The sequence below is a fragment of the Oncorhynchus keta genome, chromosome 23 (genome assembly GCF_023373465.1).
Source record: "Oncorhynchus keta strain PuntledgeMale-10-30-2019 chromosome 23, Oket_V2, whole genome shotgun sequence".
NCBI lineage: Eukaryota > Metazoa > Chordata > Actinopteri > Salmoniformes > Salmonidae > Oncorhynchus > Oncorhynchus keta.
In genome coordinates this window covers 1,163,367-1,176,188 of record NC_068443.1, presented here as the reverse complement: position 1 = coordinate 1,176,188, position 12,822 = coordinate 1,163,367, and the positions used below count along the sequence as shown (strand labels likewise).

The window sequence follows — 12,822 nt, the reverse complement described above, 5'->3', positions numbered from 1 at the left end:
TGTATGTATGTATGTATGTGTGTGTATATATATATATATATACAACCAGAGGAATCTCTACCTAGAAGGCACTTGGCTGCGAGGCACAGCTAGCCAAGCAGGCCCGTGGATGAGGTAGTCTGGGCAGGTGCGTGGGTACAGGTGCGTGTGTACAGGTGTGTGTGGACAGGTGTGCGTGGACAGGTGTGCGTGGACAAAGGGACGTGGGGGGGGTGTTAGTGTGACGTGTCATATCATACAGCTACAGGATAGAAGTAGAAATGAGAGGACGCCGAATCGATCAGAGAAGGGGTCAGAGAAGGGGTATGACAGCATCGATCAGAGAAGGGGTCAGAGAAGGGGTATGACAGCATCGATCAGAGAAGGGGTCAGAGAAGGGGTTTAGAGCAGGGGTCAGAGGGAAGTGACAGCATCGATGAGAGAATGGGTTAGAGCAGGGGTCAGAGAAGGGGTTATAGAAGGGGTTAGAGAAGGGGTTTAGAGCAGGGGTCAGAGCAGGGGTGTGACAGCATCAATCAGAGAAGGGGTTAGAGAAGGGGTTAGAGAAGGGGTTAGAGAAGGGGTTAGAGAAGGGGTTTAGAGCAGGGGTCAGAGAAGGGGTATGACAGCATCGATCAGAGAAGGGGTTAGAGAAGGGGTTATAGAAGGGGTTAGAGAAGGGGTTAGAGAAGGGGTCAGAGAAGGGGTCAGAGAAGGGGTGTGACAGCATCAATCAGAGAAGGGGTTAGAGAAGGGGTCAGAGAAGGGGTTAGATAAGGGGTTAGATAAGGGGTTTAGAGCAGGGGTTTAGAGCAGGGGTCAGAGAAGGGGTGTGACAGCATCAATCAGAGAAGGGGTTAGAGAAGGGGTTACAGAAGGGGTCAGAGAAGGGGTGTGACAGCATCAATCAGAGAAGGGGTTAGAGAAGGGGTCAGAGGGGTTAGATAAGGGGTCAGAAGGGGTTTTTAGAGAAGCAGACAGCATCAATCAGAGAAGGGTAGGGGTTAGAGCAGGGGTCAGAGAAGGGTGTGCATCAATCAAGGGGTCAGAGAAGGGGTTAGAGAGGGTTAGACAAAGAAGGGGTTTAGAGCAGGGGTTTAGAGCAGGGGTCAGAGAAGGGGTGTGACAGCATCAATCAGAGAAGGGGTTAGAGAAGGGGTCAGAGAAGGGGTGTGACAGCATCAATCAGAGAAGGGGTTAGAGAAGGGGTCAGAGAAGGGGTTATAGAAGGGGTCAGAGAGGGGTTTAGAGCAGGGGTCAGAGAGGGGGTGTGACAGCATCAATCAGAGAAGGGGTTAGAGAAGGGGTCAGAGAAGGGGTTAGAGAAGGGTATGACAGCATCGATCAGAGAAGGGGTGTCAAGAGCAGAGGGTACAAAGCTCCTTGCAGCAACAACTGACTCTTCGGATGCATCCCAAGTTGCACTCTGTTCCTTATAAAAGGCCGCTGGTACAAAGTAGTGCACTATATATATATATATATATATATATATATATATATATATGAAGCTATTTCCATTTGGAATGCAGCCTTTACTCTCCTCCTCCTGATATCGGACTTCTGCTTGGTTGTGCTGCCCTCTGGTGGCCAGAATGGTTGAAAGGAGAGACGTGTAGTGGAGGGAGGTGGGGTGGAGAGGGGTGTAGTCGAGGGGGGTGTAGTCGAGGGGGGTGTAGTCGAGGGGGGTGTAGTCGAGGGGGTGTAGTCAGGGGGTGTAGTCAGGGGGTGTAGTCCAGGGGGTGTAGTCCAGGGGTGTAGTCCAGGGGGTGTAGTCCAGGGGGTGTAGTCCAGGGGGTGTAGTCCAGGGGGGTGTAGTCCAGGGGGGTGTAGTCCAGGGGGTGTAGTCCAGGGGGGTGTGGTGGAGAGTTGAGAGGGGAGTCATCTCAGCAACAGTGCATGCGTGGCGGGTTGAGCTCGGGAGGCACTTCTGGTTCAGGCTGCAGAGACAGGATGCTGTTGGAGAGCTTCCTGTTGGGAATCTCTAGAGGCATCTGGTGACCAGAAGACAGAATAGGAAGTTAATAGGCAAGTCATGATTTGTGCTTCAGGTGGTGTGGAATATACCAAATGACTTACCAGTATTAGAAGGGTATAATCAAGCAATAAGGCCCGGGGGTAAATTGGCAATATACCACGGCTAAGGGCTGTTCTATTACACGATGCAACGCAGAGTCCCTGGATACAGCCGTGGTATATTAACCTTATATACCACAAACCACAAAGGTGCCTCATTGCTATTATAAACTGGTAACCAATGTAATTAGAGCAGTAAAAATAAATGGTTTTGTCATACCCGTGGTATACGGTCTGATATACTACAGCTGTCAGCCAATCAACCCCTTTGAGTCAATACATGTTAGAATCCCCTTTGGCAGTGATTACAGCTGTGAGTTGCTGGGTAAAAGTCTACCTGAATTGTAAGATATTTGCTTTTTATTCTTTAAAATAATTCTTCAAGCTCAGTCAAGTTGGTTGTTGATCATTGCTAGACAGCCATTTTCAAGTCTTGCCATAGATTTTCAAGCTGATTTAAGTCAAAACGGTAACTAGGCCACTTGGGAACATTCAACGTCGTCTTGGTTAAGCAACTCCAGTGTTAACAGAGCATTCGAAAAGTATTCAGACCAGTTGACTTTTTGTAGTAGTGCCCTATATAGGGAAGAGGTCTGGTCTATAGTAGTGCCCTATATAGGGAAGAGGTCTGGTCTATAGTAGTGCCCTATATAGGGAAGAGGTCTGGTCTATAGTAGTGCCCTATATAGGGAAGAGGTCTGGTCTATAGTAGTGCCCTATATAGGGAAGAGGTCTGGTCTATAGTAGTGCCCTATATAGGGAAGGAGTCTGGTCTATAGTAGTGCCCTTCTTCCACGTTACAGCCTAAAAATGGATTAAATGAATAAAAATTCTCAGCAATCTACACAATACCCCATAATGACATCACAATACCCCATAATGACATCACAATACCCCATAATGACATCACAATACCCCATAATGACAAAGCAAAAACCGTTTTTTTTTTTTTTTTAGAAATTTCTGCTCATTTATTGACAGGTATGCAGACCCGTTGCTATGAGACTAGAAATTGAGCTCAGATGCATCCTGTTTCCATTGATCATCCTTGAGATGTTTCTACAACTTGATTGGAGTCTAACTGTGGTAAATTCAATTGATTGGACATGATTTGGAAAGGCACACACCTGTCTATATAAGGTCCCACAGTTGATAGTGGGTGTCAGAGCAAAGCCATGAGGTCGAAGGAATTGTCTGTAGAGCCCCGAGACAAGATTGTGTCAAGGAACATTATGTAAATGAGATATTTCAGTATAATAAATTAGCAAAACATTTTTAAAAACCTGTCTTTGCTTTTATCATTATGGGGTATTGTGTGTAGATTGATGAGGGAAAAATACAATTTAATCCTTGTGTTTTAGGATATTGTCCTGCTGAAAGGTGAATTCATCTCCCAGTGTCTGGTGGAAAGCAGACAACCATTTATTATTTTTTTTATTTTAAATACACTGAGTGGACAAATCATTAGGAACACCTGCTTTTCCCATGACACAGACTGACCAGGTGAATCCAGGTGAAAGCTATGATCCCTTATTGATGTCACTTGTTAAATCCTCTTCAATCAGTGTAGATGAAGGGGAGGAAACGGGTCAAGCGTTGAGACATGTATAGAGTATGTGTGTCATTCAGAGGGTGAATGGGCAAGACAAAATATTTAAGTGCCTTTGAACGGGGTATGGTGCCAGGCGCACCGGTTTGTGTCAAGAACTGCAACACTGCTGGGGTTTCCACACTCAACAGTTTCCTGTGTGTATCCAGAATGATCCACCACACAAAGGACATCCAGCCAACTGGACGCAACTGTGGGGAAGCATCGGAGTCAACATGGACCAGCATCCCTGTGGAAGCATCGGAGTCAACATGGACCAGCATCCCTGTGGAACGCTTTCAACACCTTGTAGAGTCAACATGGGCCAGCATCCCTGTGGAACGCTTTCAACACCTTGTAGAGTCAACATGGACCAGCATCCCTGTGGAACGCTTTCAACACCTTGTAGAGTCAACATGGGCCAGCATCCCTGTGGAACGCTTTCAACACCTTGTAGAGTCAACATGGACCAGCATCCCTGTGGAACGCTTTCAACACCTTGTAGAGTCAACATGGGCCAGCATCCCTGTGGAACGCTTTCAACACCTTGTAGAGTCAACATGGACCAGCATCCCTGTGGAACGCTTTCAACACCTTGTAGAGTCAACATGGACCAGCATCCCTGTGGAACGCTTTCAACACCTTGTAGAGTCAACATGGACCAGCATCCCTGTGGAACGCTTTCAACACCTTGTAGAGTCAACATGGACCAACATCCCTGTGGGACGCTTTCAACACCTTGTAGAGTCAACATGGGCCAGCAGCCCTGTGGAACGCTTTCAACACCTTGTAGAGTCAACATGGGCCAGCATCCCTGTGGAACGCTTTCAACACCTTGTAGAGTCAACATGGACCAGCATCCCTGTGGAACGCTTTCAACACCTTGTAGAGTCAACATGGACCAGCATCCCTGTGGAACGCTTTCAACACCTTGTAGAGTCAACATGGACCAACATCCCTGTGGGACGCTTTCAACACCTTGTAGAGTCCCATGCCCCCGACGAAGTGAGGCTGTTCTGAGGGCGAAAGGGGAAGGTGTTCCTAATGTTTTGTCCACACAGTGTAGGTCGCAGGTCAACAAAATAAGCGCCGTATAGTTGAATAGAACAGGGAGGATTCCTACTCACCTTTGCTAGAATGTCGTCCACTAGTTTCAGAAAGCACTCGTCCACGTTAAAGTTATCCTTGGCACTAGCCTCGCAGAAACGCATCCCAGATATCCTGGAGGTAAACTGGGAACCCGAGACATGATGATCATCAATTATAAATTATTTATTCATTATTAAAATCAATCAATTATAAAAATCATAGAATTATGAGTCAATTGATATTATTTTCCCAGGGTTTGAGATCATGTACAGTACTGTGATATACATTAGTACTGTGGTGTACATTAGTACTGTGATATACATTAGTACTGTGAAGTACATTAGTACTGCGACGTACAGTAGTACTGCGACGTACAGTAGTACTGCGACGTACATTAGTACTGCGACGTACATTAGTACTGCGATGTACAGTACTGCGATGTATATTAGTACTGTGATGTACAGTCACCCCCAAAACCAATTATTTCTTTCTCCTTCCAGTTCTCTGCTGCCAATGACTGGAACGAACTACAAAAATCTCTGAAACTGGAAACACTTATCTCCCTCACTAGCTTTAAGCACCAGCTGTCAGAGCAGCTCACAGATTACTGCACCTGTACATAGCCCACCTATAAATTAGCCCAAACAACTACCTCTTTCCCAACTGTATTTAATTTATTTATTTATTTTGCTCCTTTGCACCCCATTATTTTTATTTCTACTTTGCACATTCTTCCATTGCAAAACTACCATTCCAGTGTTTTACTTGCTATATTGTATTTACTTTGCCACCATGGCCTTTTTTGCCTTTACCTCCCTTCTCACCTCATTTGCTCACATTGTATATAGACTTGTTTATACTGTATTATTGACTGTATGTTTGTTTTACTCCATGTGTAACTCTGTGTCGTTGTATCTGTCGAACTGCTTTGCTTTATCTTGGCCAGGTCGCAATTGTAAATGAGAACTTGTTCTCAACTTGCCTACCTGGTTAAATAAAGGTGAAATATTTATTTTTATTTTTAAAACAGTAGTACTGCGATGTACATTAGTACTGCGATGTACATTAGTACTGCGATGTACATTAGTACTGCGATGTACATTAGTACTGTGATGTACATTAGTACTGTGACGTACATTAGTACTGCGATGTACATTAGTACTGTGATGTACATTAGTACTGCGATGTACATTAGTACTGCGATGTACATTAGTACTGCGATGTACATTAGTACTGTGATGTACATTAGTACTGTACATTAGTACTGTGATGTATATTAGTACTGTGATGTACATTAGTACTGTGATGTACATTAGTACTGTGATGTACATTAGTACTGTACATTAGTACTGTGATGTACATTAGTACTGTGAAGTATATTAGTACTGTGATGCTCTACACAATAATCTGTTAAATCCATCAGTGAAGATTAGAAGTAAAGAAAACCCTGACTTGGGGAAATTTCTTCCCTGAGAAGGTTTTTCCCGTCAACTGATTGTAGATCAGTATTAGACTCACCCTCTCCGCAGTCTGTTTAGTGATGATGCGGTCCGTCTCACAGTCCAGCTTGTTCCCCACCAGCAGCAGCTCTGCCTCTTCTGAAGCATACTGGCCAATGACAGAGAGGAGAGAGATGAGGTGTGTACTGTGTACTACTCCCTTCACAGAAGCTCTAACCAGCATAGAAAGAGCATCCCGGAGTTGGCTCTTCACTGTTGACGTTGAGACTGGTGTTTTGAGGGTACTATTTAATGAAGCTGCCAGTTGAGGACTTGTGAGGCGTCTGTTTCTCAAACTACTCTAACACTCTAATGTACTTGTCCTCTTGCTAAGTTGTGCACCGTGGCCTCCCACTCCTCTTTCTATTCTGGTTAGAGCCAGTTTGCGCTGTTCTGTGACGGGAGTAGTATGCAACGTTGTACGAGATCTTCAATTTCTTGGCAATTTCTCACATGGAATAATAATTGAATAGCCTTAATTTCTCAGAACAAGAATAGACTGACGAGTTTCATAAGAAAGCTCTTTGTTTCTGGCCATTTTGAGCCTGTAATCGAGCCCACAAAAGCTGATGCTCCAGATACTCAACTAGTCTAAAGAAGGCCCGTTTTATTGCTTCTTTAATCAGAACAGTTTTCAGCTGTGCCAACATAATTTACAAAGGGTTTTCTAATGATCAATTAGCCTTTTGAAATGATAAACTTGGATTAGCTAACACTACGTGTCATTGGAACACAGGAGTGATAATTGCTGATAAGGGGCCTCTGTACACCTATGTAGATATTCCATTAAAAAAATCAGCCGTTTCAGGTACAATAGTCATTTACAACATTAACAATGTCTACACTGTATTTCTGATCAATTTGATGTTATTATAACAAACACATTTTTTTTTGCTTTTCTTTTCAAAATCAAGGCCATTTTCTAAAGTGACCCCAAACTTTTGAACTGTAGTGTATATTACTGTAGTAACAGAGAGGAGAAGAGAGGTATGTGGCCCATCCCAGTGGTGTTCCGGGCTGGTCCTTTGTGCCTAGTACTACATAATGATTTCTGTTATCAATGATAATCCACGATGATGTAAGGTAATGTATTGATAATATCCCTTTTACCTTGTCGATCATCTTCATCCACTTGGGAAGGTCGTCAAACGTTTCCTGCTTGGTGATGTCATAGACCAGTACTATGCCTTTGGCACCACGGTAGTAGGCTGAGGTTATACTGTTGAACCTCTCCTGACCAGCTGTATCCCTGGAGGTACAGGACACATCACTTATCAGACTGGATCTATGAGTTAGAGACAGGACACGTCACATAGACTGGATCTATGAGTTAGGACACACATCACATATCAGACTGGATCTATGAGTTAGAGACAGGACACACATCAGACTGGATCTATGAGTTAGAGACAGGACACACATCAGACTGGATCTATGAGTTAGAGACAGGACACACATCAGACTGGATCTATGAGTTAAAGACAGGACTGGATCTATGAGTTAAAGACAGGACATGTCACATATCAGACTGGATCCATGAGTTAGAGACAGGACACACATCACATATCAGACTGGATCCATGAGTTAGGACACACATCACATATCAGACTGGATCTATGAGTTAGAGACAGGACACACATCAGACTGGATCTATTAGTTAGAGACAGGTCACCCATCAGACTGGATCTATGAGTTAGAGACAGGACACACATCACATATCAGACTGGATCCATGAGTTAGAGACAGGACACACATCACATATCAGACTGGATCCATGAGTTAGAGACAGGACACACATCAGACTGGATCTATGAGTTAGAGACAGGACACACATCAGACTGGATCTATGAGTTAGAGACAGGACACACATCAGACTGGATCTATGAGTTAGAGACAGGACACACATCAGACTGGATCTAGGAGTTAGAGACAGGACACACATCAGACTGGATCTATGAGTTAAAGACAGGACATGTCACATATCAGACTGGATCCCATGAGTTAGGACACACATCACATATCAGACCGGAGCTATGAGTTAGGGCCATGAGGTTTTCCAGACCAAGTCACCTGACATGACCTGGGAAAACTGGGCCCTAGTTAAAGCTAATAACATGGGTTGGTCAGGGAAAACTGGGCCCTAATTAAAGCTAATAACATGGGTTGGTCAGAGAAAACAAGGCCCTAGTTAAAGCTAATAACATGGGTTGGTCAGGGAAAACTGGGCCCTAATTAAAGCTAATAACATGGGTTGGTCAGAGAAAACAAGGCCCTAGTTAAAGCTAATAACAAACAAAGAAATTGCTAACTTTGTGTGAATTAATTTCCATATACAAATCTAGCCAACTATGGTGCAGAGGTAAACAGCCAGTCAGTCAATCCGCCAGTCAGTCAGTCAGTCCGCCAGTCAGTCAATCCGCCAGCCAGTCAGTCAGTCCGCCAGCCAGTCAGTCAGTCCGCCAGTCAGTCAGTCAGTCCGCCAGTCAGTCAGTCAGTCCGCCAGTCAGTCAGTCAGTCCGCCAGTCAGTCAGTCAGTCCGCCAGTCAGTCAGTCAGTCTGACCGTCAGTCAGTCCGCCAGCCAGTCAGTCCGCCAGCCAGTCAGTCCGCCAGCCAGTCAGTCCGCCAGCCAGTCAGTCCGCCAGCCAGTCAGTCCGCCAGTCAGTCAGTCCGCCAGTCAGTCAGTCCGCCAGTCAGTCAGTCCGCCAGTCAGTCAGTCCGCCAGTCAGTCAGTCAGTCAATCCGCCAGCCAGTCAGTCAGTCAGTCAGCCAGTCAGTCCGCCAGTCAGTCAGTCAGTCAGTCAGTCCGCCAGTCAGTCCGCCAGTCAGTCAGTCAGTCAGTCCGCCAGTCAGTCCGCCAGTCAGTCAGTCCGCCAGCCCGTCAGTCAGTCAGTCCGCCAGGCAGCCAGTCCGCCAGCCAGCCAGTCCGCCAGCCAGCCAGTCCGCCAGCCAGCCAGTCAGTCCGCCAGTCAGTCAGTCAGTCCGCCAGTCAGTCAGTCCGACCGTCAGTCAGTCAGTCCGCCAGCCAGTCAGTCCGCCAGCCAGTCAGCCCGCCAGGCAGCCAGTCCGCCAGCCAGTCCGCCAGCCAGTCAGTCAGTCAGTCCGCCAGTCAGTCAGTCAGTCCGCCAGTCAGTCAGTCAGTCCGCCAGTCAGTCAGTCAGTCAGTCAGTCCGACCGTCAGTCAGTCCGCCAGCCAGTCAGTCCGCCAGTCAGTCAGTCAGTCCGCCAGTCAGTCAGTCAGTCCGCCAGTCAGTCAGTCAGTCCGCCAGTCAGTCAGTCAGTCCGCCAGTCAGTCAGTCAGTCCGCCAGTCAGTCAGTCAGTCCGCCAGTCAGTCAGTCAGTCAGTCAGTCCGCCAGTCAGTCAGTCCGCCAGTCAGTCAGTCCGCCAGCCCGCCAGTCAGTCAGTCCGCCAGCCAGCCAGTCCGCCAGCCAGCCAGTCCGCCAGCCAGCCAGTCCGCCAGCCAGCCAGTCAGTCCACCAGTCAGTCAGTCCACCAGTCAGTCAGTCCACCAGTCAGTCAGTCCACCAGTCAGTCAGTCCGCCAGCCAGCCAGTCAGTGCGCTAGCCAGCCAGTCAGCGCGCCAGCCAGTCAGTCAGTGCGCCAGCCAGCCAGTCAGTGCGCCAGCCAGTCAGTCAGTGCGCCAGCCAGCCAGTCAGTGCGCCAGCCAGCCAGTCAGTGCGCCAGCCAGTCAGTCAGTGCGCCAGCCAGTCAGTCAGTGCGCCAGCCAGTCAGTGTATGAGCAGCAGTAGAGAAGCAGAAGTGACAGAGCAGGGTTAGATGTTGCCTCCCATGAAGTGGTTAGGGCTGACAGACAGGCCAAGAGAGAGGTTAGGGCTGACAGACAGGCCAAGAGAGAGGTTAGGGCTGACAGACAGGCCAAGCGAGAGGTTAGGGCTGACAGACAGGCCAAGCGAGAGGTTAGGGCTGACAGACAGGCCAAGCGAGAGGTTAGGGCTGACAGACAGGCCAAGAGAGAGGTTAGGGCTGACAGACAGGCCAAGAGAGAGGTTAGGGCTGACAGACAGGCCAAGCGAGAGGTTAGGGCTGACAGACAGGCCAAGCGAGAGGTTAGGGCTGACAGACAGGCCAAGCGAGAGGTTAGGGCTGACAGACAGGCCAAGCGAGAGGTTAGGGCTGACAGACAGGCCAAGCGAGAGGTTAGGGCTGACAGACAGGCCAAGCGAGAGGTTAGGGCTGACAGACAGGCCAAGCGAGAGGTTAGGGCTGACAGACAGGCCAAGCGAGAGGTTAGGGCTGACAGACAGGCCAAGCGAGAGGTTAGGGCTGACAGACAGGCCAAGCGAGAGGTTAGGGCTGACAGACAGGCCAAGCGAGAGGTTAGGGCTGACAGACAGGCCAAGCGAGAGGTTAGGGCTGACAGACAGGCCAAGCGAGAGGTTAGGGCTGACAGACAGGCCAAGAGAGAGGTTAGGGCTGACAGACAGGCCAAGAGAGAGGCTAGGGCTGACAGACAGGCCAAGAGAGAGGTTAGGGCTGACAGACAGGCCAAGCGAGAGGTTAGGGCTGACAGACAGGCCAAGAGAGAGGTTAGGGCTGACAGACAGGCCAAGAGAGAGGCTAGGGCTGACAGACAGGCCAAGAGAGAGGTTAGGGCTGACAGACAGGCCAAGCGAGAGGTTAGGGCTGACAGACAGGCCAAGCGAGAGGTTAGGGCTGACAGACAGGCCAAGCGAGAGGTTAGGGCTGACAGACAGGCCAAGCGAGAGGTTAGGGCTGACAGACAGGCCAAGCGAGAGGTTAGGGCTGACAGACAGGCCAAGCGAGAGGTTAGGGCTGACAGACAGGCCAAGCGAGAGGTTAGGGCTGACAGACAGGCCAAGCGAGAGGTTAGGGCTGACAGACAGGCCAAGCGAGAGGTTAGGGCTGACAGACAGGCCAAGCGAGAGGTTAGGGCTGACAGACAGGCCAAGCGAGAGGTTAGGGCTGACAGACAGGCCAAGAGAGAGGTTAGGGCTGACAGACAGGACAAGAGAGAGGCTAGGGCTGACAGATAGGCCAAGAGAGAAAAGTTAAGGCTGACTGACAGAAAGAGAGAGGTTAGGGTTGACTGACACAGTGATGGAGCCTCAGCCAAGACCAGGTGGTTGAGAGGAGACAGTAAGCACGAGACATGATGACACCAGCCAGTAGGCAGACAGTCATCCTGAACTGACGGGGGGATGGGTGGAGGTAGGGACACAAGAGATTGGGAGTGGATGAGGGTAGTAGTGGGACGAGGTCAGTAAAACAGAACGAATTGTGTTATCAGTGAAGGTTATGCACACATTTCAGCCCAGGTAGCAGTCACACACTCATCCTACATGGCAACATCAGCATGTGTACCTACAGTATCTGTGGTGTCATGTAGCCGTAGCATGAAAAGTCATCAAACTACATTCAGCCACGGGACAATGTCTTCTTGAGTGGACGGTCAGGGGGCCAGATCATAACGGCTAGCGTAGCCTAGTGGTTAGAGTGGAGGGGCGGCAGCGTAGCCTAGTGGTTAGAGTGGAGGGGCGGCAGCGTAGCCTAGTGGTTAGAGTGGAGGGGCGGCAGCGTAGCCTAGTGGTTAGAGTGGAGGGGCGGCAGGGTAGCCTAGTGGTTAGAGTGTAGGGGCGGCAGGTAGCCTAGTGGTTAGAGTGTAGGGGCGGCAGCGTAGCCTAGTGGTTAGAGTGTAGGGGCGGCAGCGTAGCCTAGTGGTTAGAGTGTAGGGGCGGCAGCGTAGCCTAGTGGTTAGAGTGTAGGGGCGGCAGCGTAGCCTAGTGGTTAGAGTGTAGGGGCGGCAGCGTAGCCTAGTGGTTAGAGTGTAGGGGCGGCAGGTAGCCTAGTGGTTAGAGTGTAGGGGCGGCAGGTAGCCTAGTGGTTAGAGTGGAGGGGCGGCAGGTAGCCTAGTGGTTAGAGGGGAGGGGCGGCAGGTAGCCTAGTGGTTAGAGGGGAGGGGCGGCAGGTAGCCTAGTGGTTAGAGTGGAGGGGCGGCAGGTAGCCTAGTGGTTAGAGGGGATGGGCGGCAGCGTAGCCTAGTGGTTAGAGGGGAGAGGAGAGGGGCGGCAGGTAGCCTAGTGGTTAGAGGGGAGGCAGGTAGCCTAGTGGTTAGAGTGGAGGGGCGGCAGGTAGCCTAGTGGTTAGAGGGGAGAGGAGAGGGGCGGCAGGTAGCCTAGTGGTTAGAGGGGAGGCAGGTAGCCTAGTGGTTAGAGTGGAGGGGCGGCAGGTAGCCTAGTGGTTAGAGGGGAGGGGCGGCAGCGTAGCCTAGTGGTTAGAGCGTTGGGCCAGTAACCGAAAGGTTGCAGGATCGAGTCCCCGAGCTGACAAGGTCTGCCCCTTCTGCCCCTGAACAAGGCAGTTTAACCCACTGTTCCTAGGCCGTCATTGAAAATAAGGATTTGTTCGAAATTATAAGAATTTGTTCTTAAATGACTTGCCTAGTTAAATAAAAGGTGAAGTAAAAAAATATTTTACTGAGTTACCGTTCACATGAGGAAATCAGTCAATTGAAATAAATAAATGAGACCCTAATCTATGGATTTCACATGACCCATCTGTTGATCACAAATACCTCTAAAAACAAATATCTTGTCACGGTAGATCTGTAAATTCA

At 48.9% G+C, this 12,822-nt stretch overlaps 2 protein-coding genes across 2 annotated transcripts in view; one reads left to right on the top strand and one right to left on the bottom strand.

The window, feature by feature from the left end:
* Positions 1-1,761: 1,761 nt before the first annotated feature.
* LOC118377713 (ras-related protein Rab-12) overlaps positions 1,762-12,822 on the bottom strand; it is a 19,304-nt gene continuing 8,243 nt past the window's right edge. Inside the window, exons 3-6 of the mRNA XM_052475938.1 lie at positions 7,339-7,477; positions 6,248-6,337; positions 4,768-4,872; positions 1,762-1,970 (exon numbers count right to left, since the gene is read on the bottom strand). Of these exons, the coding sequence (XP_052331898.1) occupies positions 1,863-1,970; positions 4,768-4,872; positions 6,248-6,337; positions 7,339-7,477 (442 nt within the window). The 3' untranslated portion in view covers positions 1,762-1,862. The remainder of the gene's footprint in view (positions 1,971-4,767; positions 4,873-6,247; positions 6,338-7,338; positions 7,478-12,822) is intronic.
* LOC127910866 (translation initiation factor IF-2-like) overlaps positions 9,765-12,822 on the top strand; it is a 3,594-nt gene continuing 536 nt past the window's right edge. The window contains exons 1-6 of the mRNA XM_052475936.1: positions 9,765-10,174; positions 10,235-10,624; positions 10,715-10,744; positions 10,835-11,164; positions 11,225-11,817; positions 12,436-12,822. The exon at positions 12,436-12,822 is cut by the window's right edge and continues 536 nt beyond it. Coding sequence (XP_052331896.1) covers positions 10,005-10,174; positions 10,235-10,624; positions 10,715-10,744; positions 10,835-11,164; positions 11,225-11,261 — 957 coding nt within the window. The 5' untranslated portion in view covers positions 9,765-10,004 and the 3' untranslated portion in view covers positions 11,262-11,817; positions 12,436-12,822. The remainder of the gene's footprint in view (positions 10,175-10,234; positions 10,625-10,714; positions 10,745-10,834; positions 11,165-11,224; positions 11,818-12,435) is intronic.